Here is a 14,489-nt window from a genome sequence, read left to right as displayed (position 1 = left end):
GGTTTCTAGATGGAGTCTTGGTAGAGGTTGGCTTCTTCCTCTGGACTGAGGAATGGAGCCAGCGTGAGCCTGTTCACTGCCCATGGAGATCCAGGTTGACCTCTGAGGCCTTGTGGGGTCCTGCCTGCTCTCCCCGCAGTTACTGTGCTCACAAGGCTGTCCCATTGCTTTTTTTTTTTTTAACATCTTTATTGGGGTATAATTGCTTTACAGTGGTGTGTCAGTTTCTGCTTTATAACAAAGTGAATCAGTTATACATATACATATGTTCCCATATGTCTTCCCTCTTGCGTCTCCCTCCCTCCCACCCTCCCTATCCCACCCCTCCAGGCTGTCACAAAGCACCGAGCCAATATGTGCCATTGCTTTTTGTGGGTCGTGTCATGCAGCCCTTGTCATCTCCATAACTTAACAGAGGAGGAAACTGCCCAAAGTCACACAGCTAGAATCCGGCAGAGCCCCCTTTCCTCTTGTGCCTTGAAGTCACCTTCCACCTCCATGGATTCACCACTTCCTGCTCTTGAGAAACTGCCTCTGTGACTTCTTTTTGTGCCTTGTGCTCAGCCCATCCTTCTTACTCCAGTGAATCTCGTTGCTAAATATAATGGACATTTCATGTTCTCATCCTCCTCAGTTCTAACACTGCAGACCCCTCTTGCTTTTCCTTCTATCTCCTAGGCCACTTTGTCTCTGCCAATTTATTCTCCACTGAAGATAATTAGATATTGCTAGCCCTCAGGCTCAATCCTTGATCTCCTTAAGCAGTCATTAGCACTCACCTTGACTCTGATTTCTAAGGTAGCATATCTGGCCCAGCCCTTGCCTCTGAGCTCCAGTCCCAAGGCATTGACTGCCTTCTCTTCCCTCTTCCCCTTTCCCGCTTCCCTTCTCTTCTGTATCTCCAAGGCCATCTTTACACAGAAATGTCTCCATCCTCTCCCCTGAAGCTCCGCCAGCATCCTCTCCCAGTTTCCTGCCACTTCACTACCTCCAGTTTGTGAGATGCATGTAAACTCAGTCTTGTCACCACAGCTACCACTCTGGTCTAAGCCACTGCCCTGTTTCATCTTAGCAGTTATCCCTTCCAGTCAGCCCTCCAAATACTAGCCTGAGGGTCCCATCCCACACTCACCTATTAGAGGCAGTGGGGGTGGTAGTGGCTGTGGTCATGGTCCAGGTGTGAAAGGAAGGTGGCCAAACCAAGATGGGAGCAGTGGATGGTCAGGTAGAGAGGGATGCTTTAGAGGGTTGAGTTTAGAGATGTGGAGATTGGAAGTGGGGGAAGGAGGTTCTGTGAGGGCACCTAGGCTTGCTGGGGAGACTTGGTTTTGGGCTGCCTGATTTTTGATGCCAAATAGGTATCTGGATATTTAGGTCAGAGACCTGAGAATGATGTGCATGTAGGTGGGTAAAACGTAGGTGGGAATTTAGTGAATCCCAAGGTAGAGTGAGAATAACAAGAGATGTGCAGACAAGGAAGAGGCTGCGAAGAACACCGAAGAGTGGTCAGAGGGGACTAGCGCAGGGGGCCTGTTGCTCTGGAGACTTGAGGGGAGAGGAGCTCTCCAGGCACCTGCATTAAGAGGAGGTTTCAGAGGTGGCACAGATTTGGTTGCAGGGCCATGGGTGGCCTTGAGGGGGAGCAGTTTCCCTGAAGCTATGGGGCCAAAGCTGAGCTGCAGAGTCCTAGTGAGGGTTGGTGAGTAGAAACAGTAGCTGCCACAGGATGGCTTTGGACCAGGAGATGTTTTTTTCTCCTCCCAACAGAATAGTTGGTATTTCCAGACCTGGGTTATAGCTAGAGGGGTGAGGTGTGGGCCGGTTCCACCACTGCAACCTCCTGAGCACTGGTGTCCACATTTGGGAGACTGCTTGACTGTGTCCAGCCACACCTGTGGTGCTGAGGCCAGGGTGGCAGGGGGGCCTTGGCCTCTCTGCCTTCTCCTTTGCTGTGGCCTGGTGCTCCACTCATCACCCCTGACTGGCACCCCACACCATGGGAAGAGATAAGCCAGGCTCCTCTGTCACAATCACCTGTTGCTGTTGACCAATTCTGTTTGTTCAGAACCACTCTTCAGCTCTTGCTACATGGGCTTAAGTGGGATGTGGGTGACCAAGGGTGTGTACATGCTCAGCACAAAGTATTTTTAAAATCTGCTTTTTATTTACATTTAAGTCAGTTACATGCATGTCTTATTTTTTAAACAAGAGTAATTAGCAAAATGCATTAAAATTTTAAAATAGCAATTAAATATACAAAAATATATAGCTTACAAAAAACTGCGAATGTTTAAAAATATTCTGCTGCATAATTCTTGGTGTACAAACATGTCTATGAAACGTGAGGTTCAGCATTTCATAAACCTTTTTTTGAGGGAGTTATACGATATCTAGTGAATAAACCCCAATAGGCTTAAAACTATAGGACTAATATCCACTCTTTCTGGCAAAGATCTGTCAAGAGACCCGGAGATGACAGTTCAGGAACACTCTCTTGGAAGACTGAGCTGTTACCAGGAAGGACTTCCTAACACTAGCCTCATCTGCCTCTCCTGCTCTAGCGGGGGTGCCTGGGAGGGAAGGGGTGGATGGAGGGATGGTGTGCACCTGGCCCGAGACACAGGTCCGCCAGGCTTGTACTGGCCTAGGGAGCTGAGAGGGGCTTCATGGAAGAATAGACAAGTCCTTTGACACTGGTGGGGCCCACAATGTGGGTACATGTCCCTGGAGCAGGGAGGCCCTGACACTACAGCCACAGAAGGGAGCACTGGGTCGGTAAGCCAAGTGTGCTGATGCTTGGTCTAAAAGTGGAATAAAACTGCATCTTGCAACAACAATTTAGGCTCTGAAGCTGAACTGGAATAATATTTACTGAACAAGCCCCTCTGTTTTCCTCATGTTCCCAATCAAATGGAAGCACATTCCATGGCACGTGGAAGCCTTCGTTAATCTACTAAAGGAACATGACCCAGCATTTTCCAGTTAACAACTGCAAATTTCACCAGAATTTAGACACTTTCATCTCCTTTACTCAAATTCCTAAATGCTAACGATGAAAAAGACAAGAGGTTCATCAAATGACAGAAGAGTGGAGTTTCACATACAATTCCTTTGCAAGTTTCAGGTCAGGGGCCCAAGTTGCACTTTTAATCTAGGGAATCCCTGGGCTGCTGTTCTGTGTGGCAGGATACCAGGGAGGTGGGTGAGGAATGAGAGGCACAAGTCCATGCCCCTCCCTTCAAGGCTGCCTGGAGGAAGCAGCTTTAACCTGGATCTCCTGCAGGGGCAAGAATGAACTTAATTGTTTTTAAAGAAAATGTTGGTGGGATAATTGCTGTTGTTGAAAAAATGTTGGGTGAGGAGAAATTCTATGGGAACGTTTTCTTTTTAGTGTGTTCATAAAGAGTGGGAAGGGAAAGGGAGTAGGTTCATGAACTTGAACGTTCGGCCATATCTGCTGTTAATGCTGAGGCAGCTGACCACCTATTTGCTTAGCAACATCTGAGACATCTGCCCCACAAAACAGAAGGATGTCTCAGCCTTCAGTTACTGCTGCTTCTCAAACTCCTGCCTCAAAAACATGGGCTTGCCTAAGAAACCATGACAGTTGTAACCAGACGTCACTGCTGGGCTCTTGGTCCTCACTTGAAACTGGATTGGGGGGCTGAGGTGCGGCTGCAGCCTGTCCAGGCTCCTGCAAAAGCTGCTGGACTGTGCTGTTGCTTTTGGCTGTGGAGCCTGCTCTTGAGTGCCCTGCAACAGACTCAGAAAGATAGGCTGGAAACTGGTTGTGCTGTCTTGTTATTTGGGCATGAGTGGTTAGGGTCAGGGAGGGATTGTAGTTTGATTGGGGTAGCAAACTAGAATTTCATCATGCTGCAATCAGTGGAAAATATGCCTTATTCAAAAGGAATGTGATTATAGAAATATCCCCCAATTCTGGGCTCACCTTTTACAGATATTCTGACTTCTGGGATGGTTCTTCCCACATGACTAGGAATGTTCCTTGAATATACTTGTCTGGTATTACACAAGTAAAAAAGAAAAATTATACACATACACACAGTTGATTCTTGAACAATATAGGTTTGAACTGAGCAGGTCTACTTACACGTGGATTTTTTTCAATGAATACATTCTACATGATCCAAAGTTGGTTGAATCCTTGGATGCTGAACCGCGGATATAGAGGGCTGACTGTAAAGTGATGTGCAGGCTGTACAGGGGGTCAGCGCCCCTAACCTATGTTGTTCAAGGGTCAACTGTGTGTGTGTGTCTGTGTGTATATATATATACACACACCCACACCCCATGCACATGTACATACATGTGTATGTACTTGTATATGCATAAATAATCTCTGGAAGAATCCACAAGGAACTAATAGTGGGTGCTCAAGGGGTGAGGAACTTGGCTTGCTTGGAGGTCAGGGATGCAAGGAAGACTTAACTGTTTATGATTTGTGAACCACTTGAAGGGATTACCTATTCAAAAAATTAAGGAATATTCAGCACTGAGCAACCATGTTGGGGAGCACCGTGGGCAAAGGTAAACGGAAGTGACTAAGGAAGATCAAGATGGGAAAGGGAAGGGAGCCAGGTGAACTGGGACCCAGGGGAGAGCCCCTACATCTCAGGAGGCTCTCTGCTGAGGTTGTTTCTACCGGGACAACAGAGGGGCCCCATGTGGCCAGCATGACGGTGTCACCTAGTAGCACCAGCCCCCATGACTCTAGGCCTGCCTGCTGGACTCCAGACATGGTGGCCAATTCCCCACAAGAGCTGGTGGGGACACCCTTCCTACAATCCCTGGGTGGGCGGATAAGGAAACAGGTTTTGGGAGGCTAACTTGCAGGAAGGCATGTGGCTAGTGAGTGGCAAGGGGGTGATTCAAATCAAGCTGAGCACCTTTTCTCTACAGAGCTCTGGGGATGCCTCCCTGTGTGCATTTCATAATTCCCAGAAAACCTCTCAGAAAAACAGTTACTACAGTCGTTCAGGGCAGCTTAGCAGAATGGGACCAGGCCATGAAGATGATAGGCTTTGGAGTGGGTAATGTGGAAAGGAACAGGGCATGAGGTCATTCGTTTGATGGATTTGAGGGGCTAGGCACTGGGGAAAGGATCTTTGTCAAGACTTGTCGAGAACAGTGTGTTTGGCAATGGTGTGAGGTCCCCTGTATCCCTCAGCCCAGACTTCCCCATGGTCCACCTGCTCCCATCTGGCCATTACTGTCTTGTCCTGTTCCTTGGCTAGGGCCTTAACTACTAGGAATAGGCCTAACCAAATCACTGTGGCAAAGAAAAGCAGCAGATGACAACTAGCATGTTAGGCCTACTCAACCAGGAATCAAGTCAGGCTGGTTTTGTTCCCTGTTCCTAAAGCCAGCTGAATTCAGCTGTACCCCTAGTAACAACTAGATAATGATTCACCCACCCATGGAGTCCAGTTGAGTCTGAGTTTTGCTCCAGTAACCCACAGCACGCAACACCCAATCTCTGAGTTGCTTAAGACACATTAAGATGAAGTTAAAAAATCACGTTACCTGCCAGTGACCCAAAAGCAGACCAGAGTCCTCACATGTCTACAGATTAACAAAAGGTCAACAACTCATGGAGATAGATTTGGACAGGGCAGCCTCACTGTGAGGTGTGAGCTTGATCAAAGAGTATTAAGGGATCCTTGTTCTTTAAAAATAAGTTTTTTTGAATGGAGATTTGACCTTGTCCTTCACATAAAACTGTGATTTTAATTAGAATTAAAGGAAGACATAAATTAAACCCTGGCCGTTCTCAGTTACAGCAGTGCAGCCCTGGGACATTCTGGAGGAGGACCCAGATGTGGGGAGCAAACACATTCACGTTGTGTTGCTAAGAGTAATAACTACTGCAGGTGACACTGGCCATGCTGCAATAGAAGGACACCAAGCCAAGAAAGGGAAGATGACTATAAGCAGAGCGAACACTCTTAACCACTCCAGTGTCAAGCCCCACCTTAGAAGAGCTGGGTTTTTAAAAGCCCTGCACATTCACAAGTGTTGAGGTCATGGTGTAAAGCAGACCCATGATGGTGCCTAGTGGGGAGCGCACAGCACTCTCAAGCTTTCCTCTAATGGATGGGCTTTGAATGTCTGGTCCAACTGGCCTTTAGCTGTGACACCGTGAGATGAATTAATTTGCCTCCCTACAAATAGAGGGACTTCGTGAGGCTGTCTCCTTGGTACTGACGCACTGAAAGGCTATAATCCTACAAAAGCTGTGCGATGAAATAATTTGCAGTATAGAACACAAGAATTCCTCCTTTGAAGGGAAAAGTTCTATTTCCTATTGGAACCCCATAACTAAGAAGTGACATTTGTCCCAAAGCCATTATGTGAAAATGGTGAGCGTTGGCTATTAATGAGGCTAGTCCAAAGTAAGCCTACTTCTGACATTGGTCACTGAAAACATTTCACTATAAACTGGGTGCTTTGCAGCATTCAACTCTATTGTGCTACAAAATAGAGAATGCAGAAACAGGGTGAAAGTAGGAGTGTACAAATAGTTCTTTTCATGGGTGCCAGACAGACTAAGGCTTTCATATAAAAATATTCCACACTTCCCTTGCCCTGTTTAAAGAAGCAGTCCAGTTAGCATACCATGAATAGGTCACACATAGGGTACAGCCAATTCCGACCAACTGGATTTGTAATTTCCCAAACTGGATTCTGCCCAGCATTTTTCTAGGCTAATGGGAATTTTCCTCCTCATCTGATCCCAGCCACCTGAGCCAAGGACAGGTTCCCTCGCCCATTCTAAGACGGTAGAGGCTGGATTCCAAGAAAATTCCTGGAGATACGCCATGAACAGAGTAGCAAAGTTTCCTCCACTCTCCGTATCATGCAGGCTGTATTTCCAATGAGAAACTGCCCCCACTCATACTTGGGGGATGGGGCAGAGAGGCAAAGCTGTTGATGAGGAGTCCCACCACTGTGATGGAAGGAGGTGGAGAGCAGGGCTGTGGAAGGGAGCTTTCTATCTGACCCAATGCTGTTTCACATAGCTAACTTATAAAATAGTCATGAATCCTGCTAGACTCTGAGTCATTTCTAGAAAAGTTGGAGAGAAAGAGTGAAAGAGCAGCATGTGTTTCTCCCCTATAAAGACACTTTCAGTTAGTTATCCAAGTCCAAATACTGAAGCACACACCAATGGTGAATAGCCTTGCAGGAGCTTCCTGAAACTATTCACAATTTCTAGCATTTCCCTGGCTTCAGAATTACATAGGGATCTTATTTGTGATACTTCAAATTGTTAAGTCAACGATGGGCATTTTCTTTTGAGTAGAAAGGGGGGGCAAGAGAGGGAAGAGAACAGAGAGAAGGATGGGGAGAAGCAAGGGGGTTAGCATCCTCCTCTCAGCTGAGCAGGGCCAAGGGGACTGGCCGTTATCAGTAAGATGCTCCTCTTTGGAGCCATGTGAGGGGCTTACAGCAGCTTCCTACTGAGGCAGTGGGCCAAGACCAGCAGGTACGCTGGAACCACACTGCATATGTGGGAATGTGGGCAGCACCCTGAGGCCCCCAGGTCATACAGGGACAGCATGGGCTCAGAGGCCCACCCCCTGCTGGGGCTCCTGATGGCAGCTTGGCTGTGCCTCACTGGTGAGTAGGAGGGGAAATAAGAGGAAATGCCTTTTGACCAGACCTTTCCAAGCACATCTAATGTTTCTAGCTTAGATGATTTGATAAGCAAGTGTTGTGAACTTGAGGCAGGACCTGTGGTGATGGGTACTGCTGCTTTTTTGTAACCAAAGCCTTGGGTTCTAAGATGGCCTTATCAAAGGGACATAACGTGAAAAGCCTTGTTGGCACTGCCTCCGGCACTGCAGCCGGTTGTGCTTGGGCTGAGGTAACCACTGTTTTTACTTGGCTGGGGCTGCTAGGAGGGTTTGCTGTTGCAAAGGCGTGCACGGTCTGCATAGAAGCTCATGTGTCCACAGGGTCGGGGTGGGGGTGGCTTTAAAGACCTGCCCTCAGTTCCCTTCTCTAACACTTGTGTTTATCGTCCCTTCTGCTTGATAAAGATTCACCTTGACATGGAGATAAGTGTCTGGGAGACAGAGTGCAATGGAGTTAGCAAGAGACCCTCATGAGGTTTCTTGAACCAAACCCGCAGGCTCATCTACTCCTCTTCTCTTGGCATGGGGTAGTGTCAGAGTACTTTGGTTGTCACAAGATCCAGAAGTCTCGGTTCCCAGCCTAGTTGGCCCAAGAGTTCTTCATTAGACAAAGGAAGCAGCAGCTGGTGCCCCAGGTAGAGCAGCCAACACAGAGACTGCTTGTGTTCCTCCTGGCTCCACGCAGACATTGGCTTCTGCAACAGTTTGATCCTTGTGATGAGCTATACAATGTTCTCTGCCCCAGGGAGGGGACCCTGTGGGGGTCCACGGTCCTGCTTACTATGCAACTGGGCCAGCTGCAGAACCGGCATGTTGCACAGTGGACATACTTTGCGAACCTCCAGCCACTTAATAAGGCACCTGCAGAACGAGACAGCACAAGAAGGAAGAGGTCAGTCCCATGCTCATGGCACCCCCTGCCCATATGCCTCACATGTTGAACATATCTGTTGCTCAGAGGTGGGGACTGGAGTGAACAGCCAGGTCCCAAAGAGTTCTATCACTGGGTGGAGAATGCATTTCACCCTCTGGAGGAACCAGAGACTCCAGCTTTCCAAGAAGCTACAGTCAGTATGCTATACCCTCAGTCATCCATGACTTCTTAAAGATGGAAGTACATTGAGGAGGGTGGTGAGAAGGAGGAGAAATGAAGTTTTCTAATAGAAATACAAAACACATAAAATTGCAAGAAAAGGGGGAGTATTAAATATGTCTGTAGGAGGGGGGAGGAGATGGTCCCATACTACTATTTACATTCAGACTTATTTATTTTGATTTAAAATAACTATGTTTTTTTTTTTTTTTTTTTTGCAGTACACGGGCCTCTCACTGTTGTGGCCTCTCCCGTTGCGGAGCACAGGCTCCGGACGCGCAGGCTCAGCGGCCATGGCTCATGGGCCCAGCCGCTCCGCGGCATGTGGAATCTTCCCGGACCAGGGCACGAACCCGTGTGCCCCGTACCGGCAGGCGGACTCTCAACCGCTGCGCCAACAGGGAAGCCCATAACTATGGTTTTGATTAAAATAAGTTTTTAGGAAAGGAAACTCTCATTGGAAAGTTCCAGTAAAACAGCTCTTTATAGCCTGGGCTCCAAGGAGGTGTGGGCTTGTCTGGCGCTCTGCCTGAAGTCCTGCCTTGGTATTCACGTTCCACCACCCTGATCCCTCCTAATGTCACACACACACACAAAACAGCCTGTAGGGCACTTTCAGCTTTCTGCATTATAAACCAGTCATGAAGCCATCAAGCTTGTCTGGCACTGCTCCAAGCCTACAAGTGAGTTGGTCAATGTGCCTCAAACTCAGGTCCTCTTAAATAATTCCACACCAATACTTACTTTCTGTGGAAGGCATGCTTACATGGACAAATCCCCAACTCATCTCGAGGCTTGAAGTCTTCTAGGCACACTGCACAGAGCTGAAAGACAGATTCACAGATGAGGCAAAGTATCTGCTAAGGACTCTCCCAGGCCCCCAAGGGGGGGGCCTGTAAAGTGCAGGCCCCCAAGGCCCAGCCATTTGAAGGGACTTCCAATGTCCCACAACTCTTTAAGTGAAAGAAACAGGCTCGAATCGGCAAGGTCTTCTGAAGAAGAATCTCCTGCTCTTCCTGTCACGTGTCTTCAAGATGGAGGGCAGATGGGAGAAGACAGAAAGCAAGAGGCAGGTTTCTTTACTCAGTCCATCAGAAGAGTCTGACTTAGGTTTATTCTCACCAGATAGACTGAGCATAATGTAATTTTCTGTGCTGTGCCAAGAGGCTGACTTTCTGCAGGGAATGCTCTGCCTGCTCAACAGCAGGGCCCCTGAAGGGACTGCTCGCACCCTGGGGCTCTCCTTTCTCCAGTTTTCATAACTTGGAAACTATAAACCATGGCACAGCCTGCAGTAGTATGCTTCTTGTAGTTCCTGGGGCCCCTTACTTTGGCACTGTCCTTCTGTCAGTGTCTGTCTTTGTCTTATAAAAAGTTATTCAAGAGTCACTGAATTTAACCTTATGAAAATGTGCAGATGGGGCAGGATTGCTCTGACAGGTGGCTAGGCTCCACTGCTTGGAAGGAAGCCTTCTTCAAAGCCAGATGCTGGGTTCCAACCACTACTTCTTGGGCACTTACCAGTGCCCAGGGACACCAGGTATCATCCCATTTACTCACTTTACAAATGGGGAAACAGAAACTCAGAGCAGTAACCATGTTGTCTGAGGTGAGTGGCCAGGTCTGGCTGGGGACCCAGGTCTGTTACACTTTCATCTGCCCAAAGCTTGAACTCCTCCCTGCTTGCTTCCCTGTTCATCTCCAGGGATCCTGGTTCAACCATCACCATTTCTTGTCCAGACTGCTGACCTGTCTCCCTGTCACCTGTTTCTTAACCTATAACAAGTAACCCAGTATTCTTAGGTTATGTGACAGGACACATGGCTCTTGGTGTCCTGTGGCCAGTGCTGTGGCTGTTGGTCTTCCAACACCCTTCTCCAGGGAGCTCTCAGGGCATTATGTATATAGCAGACAAGATCTTCACAGGAGGAGGAGCATGGATAACTTGTCTTATCAGATTTGGCATTACTGCTGAGACAGCAGGAGAGCAGGGAGGAAGGCAGGACAGATGGCTGGCCTTGGCTCGGACACCCAAGCTGTGTGACTTCTGCCATCATGATGCCTCTCAAGCTCTGTTGCTTCATCTGTAGAGTGAAGATATTACATACCCCCAACCCCCTGCCTGGGACTGTCATCAGCTCAGGTTGGGGGCAGGCCTGAGGAGGCAGTAAGGCAGTCTACCAATACCAGTTGTTTTTATTCACGTTTAAATTTAGTGATGGGAGTACTATTTTCAAGCCCAGTTTTGTTTTCTGGAGGAAGGTTAAGAACAAGCTGTGGGTAAAGATGAGAAACTAGCGGTTCCAACTTTGGGATGATCTTTTTTGGGCTTCTGCTTCCCATCTGTAAAGGGGAAATGATGTTCCCACCTCCTACATTGTGTGAAAAGGTCCTCTGGCCTTAACCCAGCTTCCCTCCCAGCATAGCCTTCTGAAAGAGGGTGAGGACTGCTGGCTCTGCCCTGTAGATATTCAGTGCTGACCCTACCAAAGGGCAAGACGTTGCTTTGGTTATTTTTCCAGAATCCAAAATTAGATTTGTAGCCTTTTCAAATGGAGTTACTATTAATGGCTATTACGTTCTTCTTAAAAAATTCTAAAACCATAGTCACCTGAAAAAAAAAACAAAATAAATTCTGATGTGTTAAGCACTAAAGTTGACTAAAAGCCAAGGTCAATCATGAAGAGAAAAGCCTTAGATCTGACTTCTTAGAAGTTCCCTCAAGGGTCAAACTAATTTTACAAATTTACAGATCATATTTTGCAAATAAGCTTTACTTTCCAGTGTTTCAACAAGATTGTTTCTCTCACTCCTTTTTAAAAATGGAGATATATAATTCACACATCATAATATTCACCCCTGTAAAGTGTACAATTCAGCAGTTTTTCATATATTCACAGAGTTGTGCAACCATCGTACTATCTAATTCCAGAACATTTTTATCATCTGCTTCCGAAAGCCCATGTCCATAAGCAGTCACCCCCCATTCCACCTTCTCCCCTGGCAACCACTAATCAACTTCCTTTCTTGATGGATTTGTTTATTCTGGTCATTTCAAAATGGAATGGAATCATGTAATGGTATCATACAACATGTGGTCTTCTGTGCCTGTCTCCTTTCACTTAGAAAGATACCTTCAAAGTTCATTCATGCTGTAGCATGAATCAATACTTCATTTTTGTGGCAAAATAGTATTCCGTTATATGAATATACCACATTTATCCATTCATCTGTTGATGGCTACTTGGGTTGTTTATACCTTTTGGCTGTTGTGAATAATCTTGCTCTAAACATTGGTGCACAAGTATCTGTTAAGAGTTTTCATTTCTCGTGGGTATATATCTAGGAGTAGAATTGCTGGGTCATATGGTAGCTCTATGTTTAACTTTTTGAGGAACTACTAAACTGTTTTCCAAAGTGGCCAAACCATTTCACATTCTCACCAGCAGTGTATGAGGGCTCCAATTTCTCCATATCTTCAGGTTATTATTATTGTCTGTCTCTTTGATTATATCCATCCTAGATGGTATGAAGTGACATCTCATTGGGGGTTTGATTTGCATTTCCCTAATGACTAACAATGTGCTTACTGGCCATTTGTGTACCTTCTTTGGAGAAACGTCTTTTCAAATTCTTTGCCCGTTTTTTAGTTGGGTAATTTTTCTTTTTGTTACTGAGTTGTGAGACTTCTTTATATATACTAGACACAAATCCCTTATCAGATAGCCAACTGATTTTGACAAAGGTGCAAAAGCATTTCAATGGCAGAAGGACAGCCTTTGCAACAAATGGTGTTGGAGCAATGGGACATCCATAGACACCAAGCAACCAAAAAAAATTGATAAACTGGAGTTCATCAAATTTAAAAACTTTTGCTCTGCAAAAGATCCTGTTAGGATAAAAAGACTGGGACAAAGTATTTGCAGATCTTTTTATTTTGTAGGCTTTTTATTATTGAGTTGTAAGAGTTCTTTATGTATTCTGGATACCAAACTCTTACCAGATATAAGATTTGCAAATATTTTCTCCCTGTGGTTTGTCTCTTTACTTTCTTTTTTTTCAATGTCTTTTTTTTTTTTCTTTCTTTTTGCTGTATGCGGGCCTCTCACTGTTGTGGCCTCTCCCATTGCGGAGCACAGGCTCCGGACGCGCAAGCTCAGTGGCCATGGCTCACGGGCCCAGCCGCTCCGCGGCATGTGGGATCTTCCCGGACCGGGGCACGAACCCACGTCCCCTGCATCGGCAGGTGTACTCTGAACCACTGCGCCACCAGGGAAGCCCTTTGATTCATTTTTGAGTTCCTTTGTGTATGGTGTGAAGCAGGGCTCCAATTTCATTCTTTAAGTGGTTATCTAGTTATCCCAGAACCATTTGTTGAATAGATTACTCTTTTCCTATTGGATGTCTTGGCACCCTTGTTGAAAATCAATTGACCATAAGTGTATGGGTTTATTTCTGAACTCTCATTTCTATTCCATTGATCTGTATGTCTGTCCATCTGCCAGTATCACACTGTCTTAAATACTGTAGCTTGGCAGTAAGTTCTGATATTGGGAGGTGTGAATCCTCCAATCCTCTCCTGTTTTTAAGACTGTGTTTGGCCATTCAGGGCCTCCTGCATTTCCATGTGAATTTTAAATTCTGCTTGTTAATTTCTACAAAAAAAAGAAAGGGCAGCTGTGATTTTGACAGGAGTTGTGTTGATTTTGTAAATATTTTGGGGGAATACTGCTATATTAACAATAGTAAGTCTTCCAAACCATGAACAAAGGATGTCTTTCCATTCATTTAGGTCTTCTGTAATATCTTTCAATGATGTTTTATAATTTTTCAGTGTACAAGTCTGAGCTTCTTTTGTTAAATTTATGCCTAGGAATATTGTTCTTTTTGATGCTATTGTAATTGGAATTGCTTTCTTAATTTCATTTTCAGATTGTTCATTGCCACTGCATAGAAATACAGCTGATTTTATTTATTTATTTAATTTACTTTATTTTATTTTTGGCTGCATTGGGTCTCAGTTGCGGCACATGGGATGTTCGTTGAGGTATGTGGGATCTTTCTTTGCAGCGCATGGGCTTCTCTCTAGCTGTGGCCTGTGGGTTTTCTCTTCTCTAGTTGTGACATGCAGGCTCCAGGGCTCGTGGGCTCTGTAGTTTGCCGCGTGCAGGCTCTCTAGTTGAGGCGTGTGAGCTCAGTTGTTGTGGTGCATGGGCTTAGTTACCCCGTGGCATGTGGGATCTTAGTTCCCTGACCAGGGATTGAACCTGCGTCCCCTGCATTGGAAGGCAGATTCTTTACCACTGGACCAGCAGGCAAGTCCCTACAGCTGATTTTTGTATATTGATCTTTATCCTGGAAATTTATTGAACTCATTTATCTTGTGATTTTTGGTGGATTCTTTAGGGGTTTCTGTGTTTACAAAATCATATCTGCAAATATAGCTTTACTTCTTTCTTTCAAATCTGGATGCCTTTGATTACTTTTTCTTGCCTAACTGCTCTGCCTAGACTCCTCCAGTACAATGTTGAATAAAAGTGATAAGAGTAGGCATCCTTGTCTTGTTTCCCCTTAAGAGGAAAAGCTTTCAGTCTTTCATTAAGTATGATGTTAGTTGTGGGGTCTTTTTGTTTGTTTTTTAAAATTTTTATTTATTTATTGGTTGCTTTGGGTCTTCGTTGCTGCGCGTGGGCTTTCTCTAGTTGCAGTGAGCGGGGGCTACTCTTCATTGCGGTGTG

The 14,489-nt window shown here is 45.9% G+C and overlaps 1 protein-coding gene across 4 annotated transcripts in view; it reads right to left on the bottom strand.

Moving 5' to 3' along the window:
* Window positions 1-2,142: 2,142 nt before the first annotated feature.
* RNF24 (ring finger protein 24) overlaps window positions 2,143-14,489 on the bottom strand; it is a 142,074-nt gene continuing 129,727 nt past the window's right edge. For all 4 annotated transcript variants that reach the window (XM_019950655.3, XM_073792729.1, XM_019950656.3 and 1 more), the window contains 2 exons: window positions 9,496-9,575; window positions 2,143-8,519 (listed from right to left, as the gene is read on the bottom strand). In XM_019950655.3, coding sequence (XP_019806214.2) covers window positions 8,381-8,519; window positions 9,496-9,575 — 219 coding nt within the window. In that variant the 3' untranslated portion in view covers window positions 2,143-8,380. The remainder of the gene's footprint in view (window positions 8,520-9,495; window positions 9,576-14,489) is intronic.

This window comes from Tursiops truncatus, chromosome 15 (genome assembly GCF_011762595.2).
Source record: "Tursiops truncatus isolate mTurTru1 chromosome 15, mTurTru1.mat.Y, whole genome shotgun sequence".
Taxonomy (NCBI): Eukaryota; Metazoa; Chordata; class Mammalia; order Artiodactyla; family Delphinidae; genus Tursiops; species Tursiops truncatus.
The sequence above is the reverse complement of the archived record's forward strand: the minus strand, read 5'-3'. Positions and strand labels throughout refer to the sequence as shown.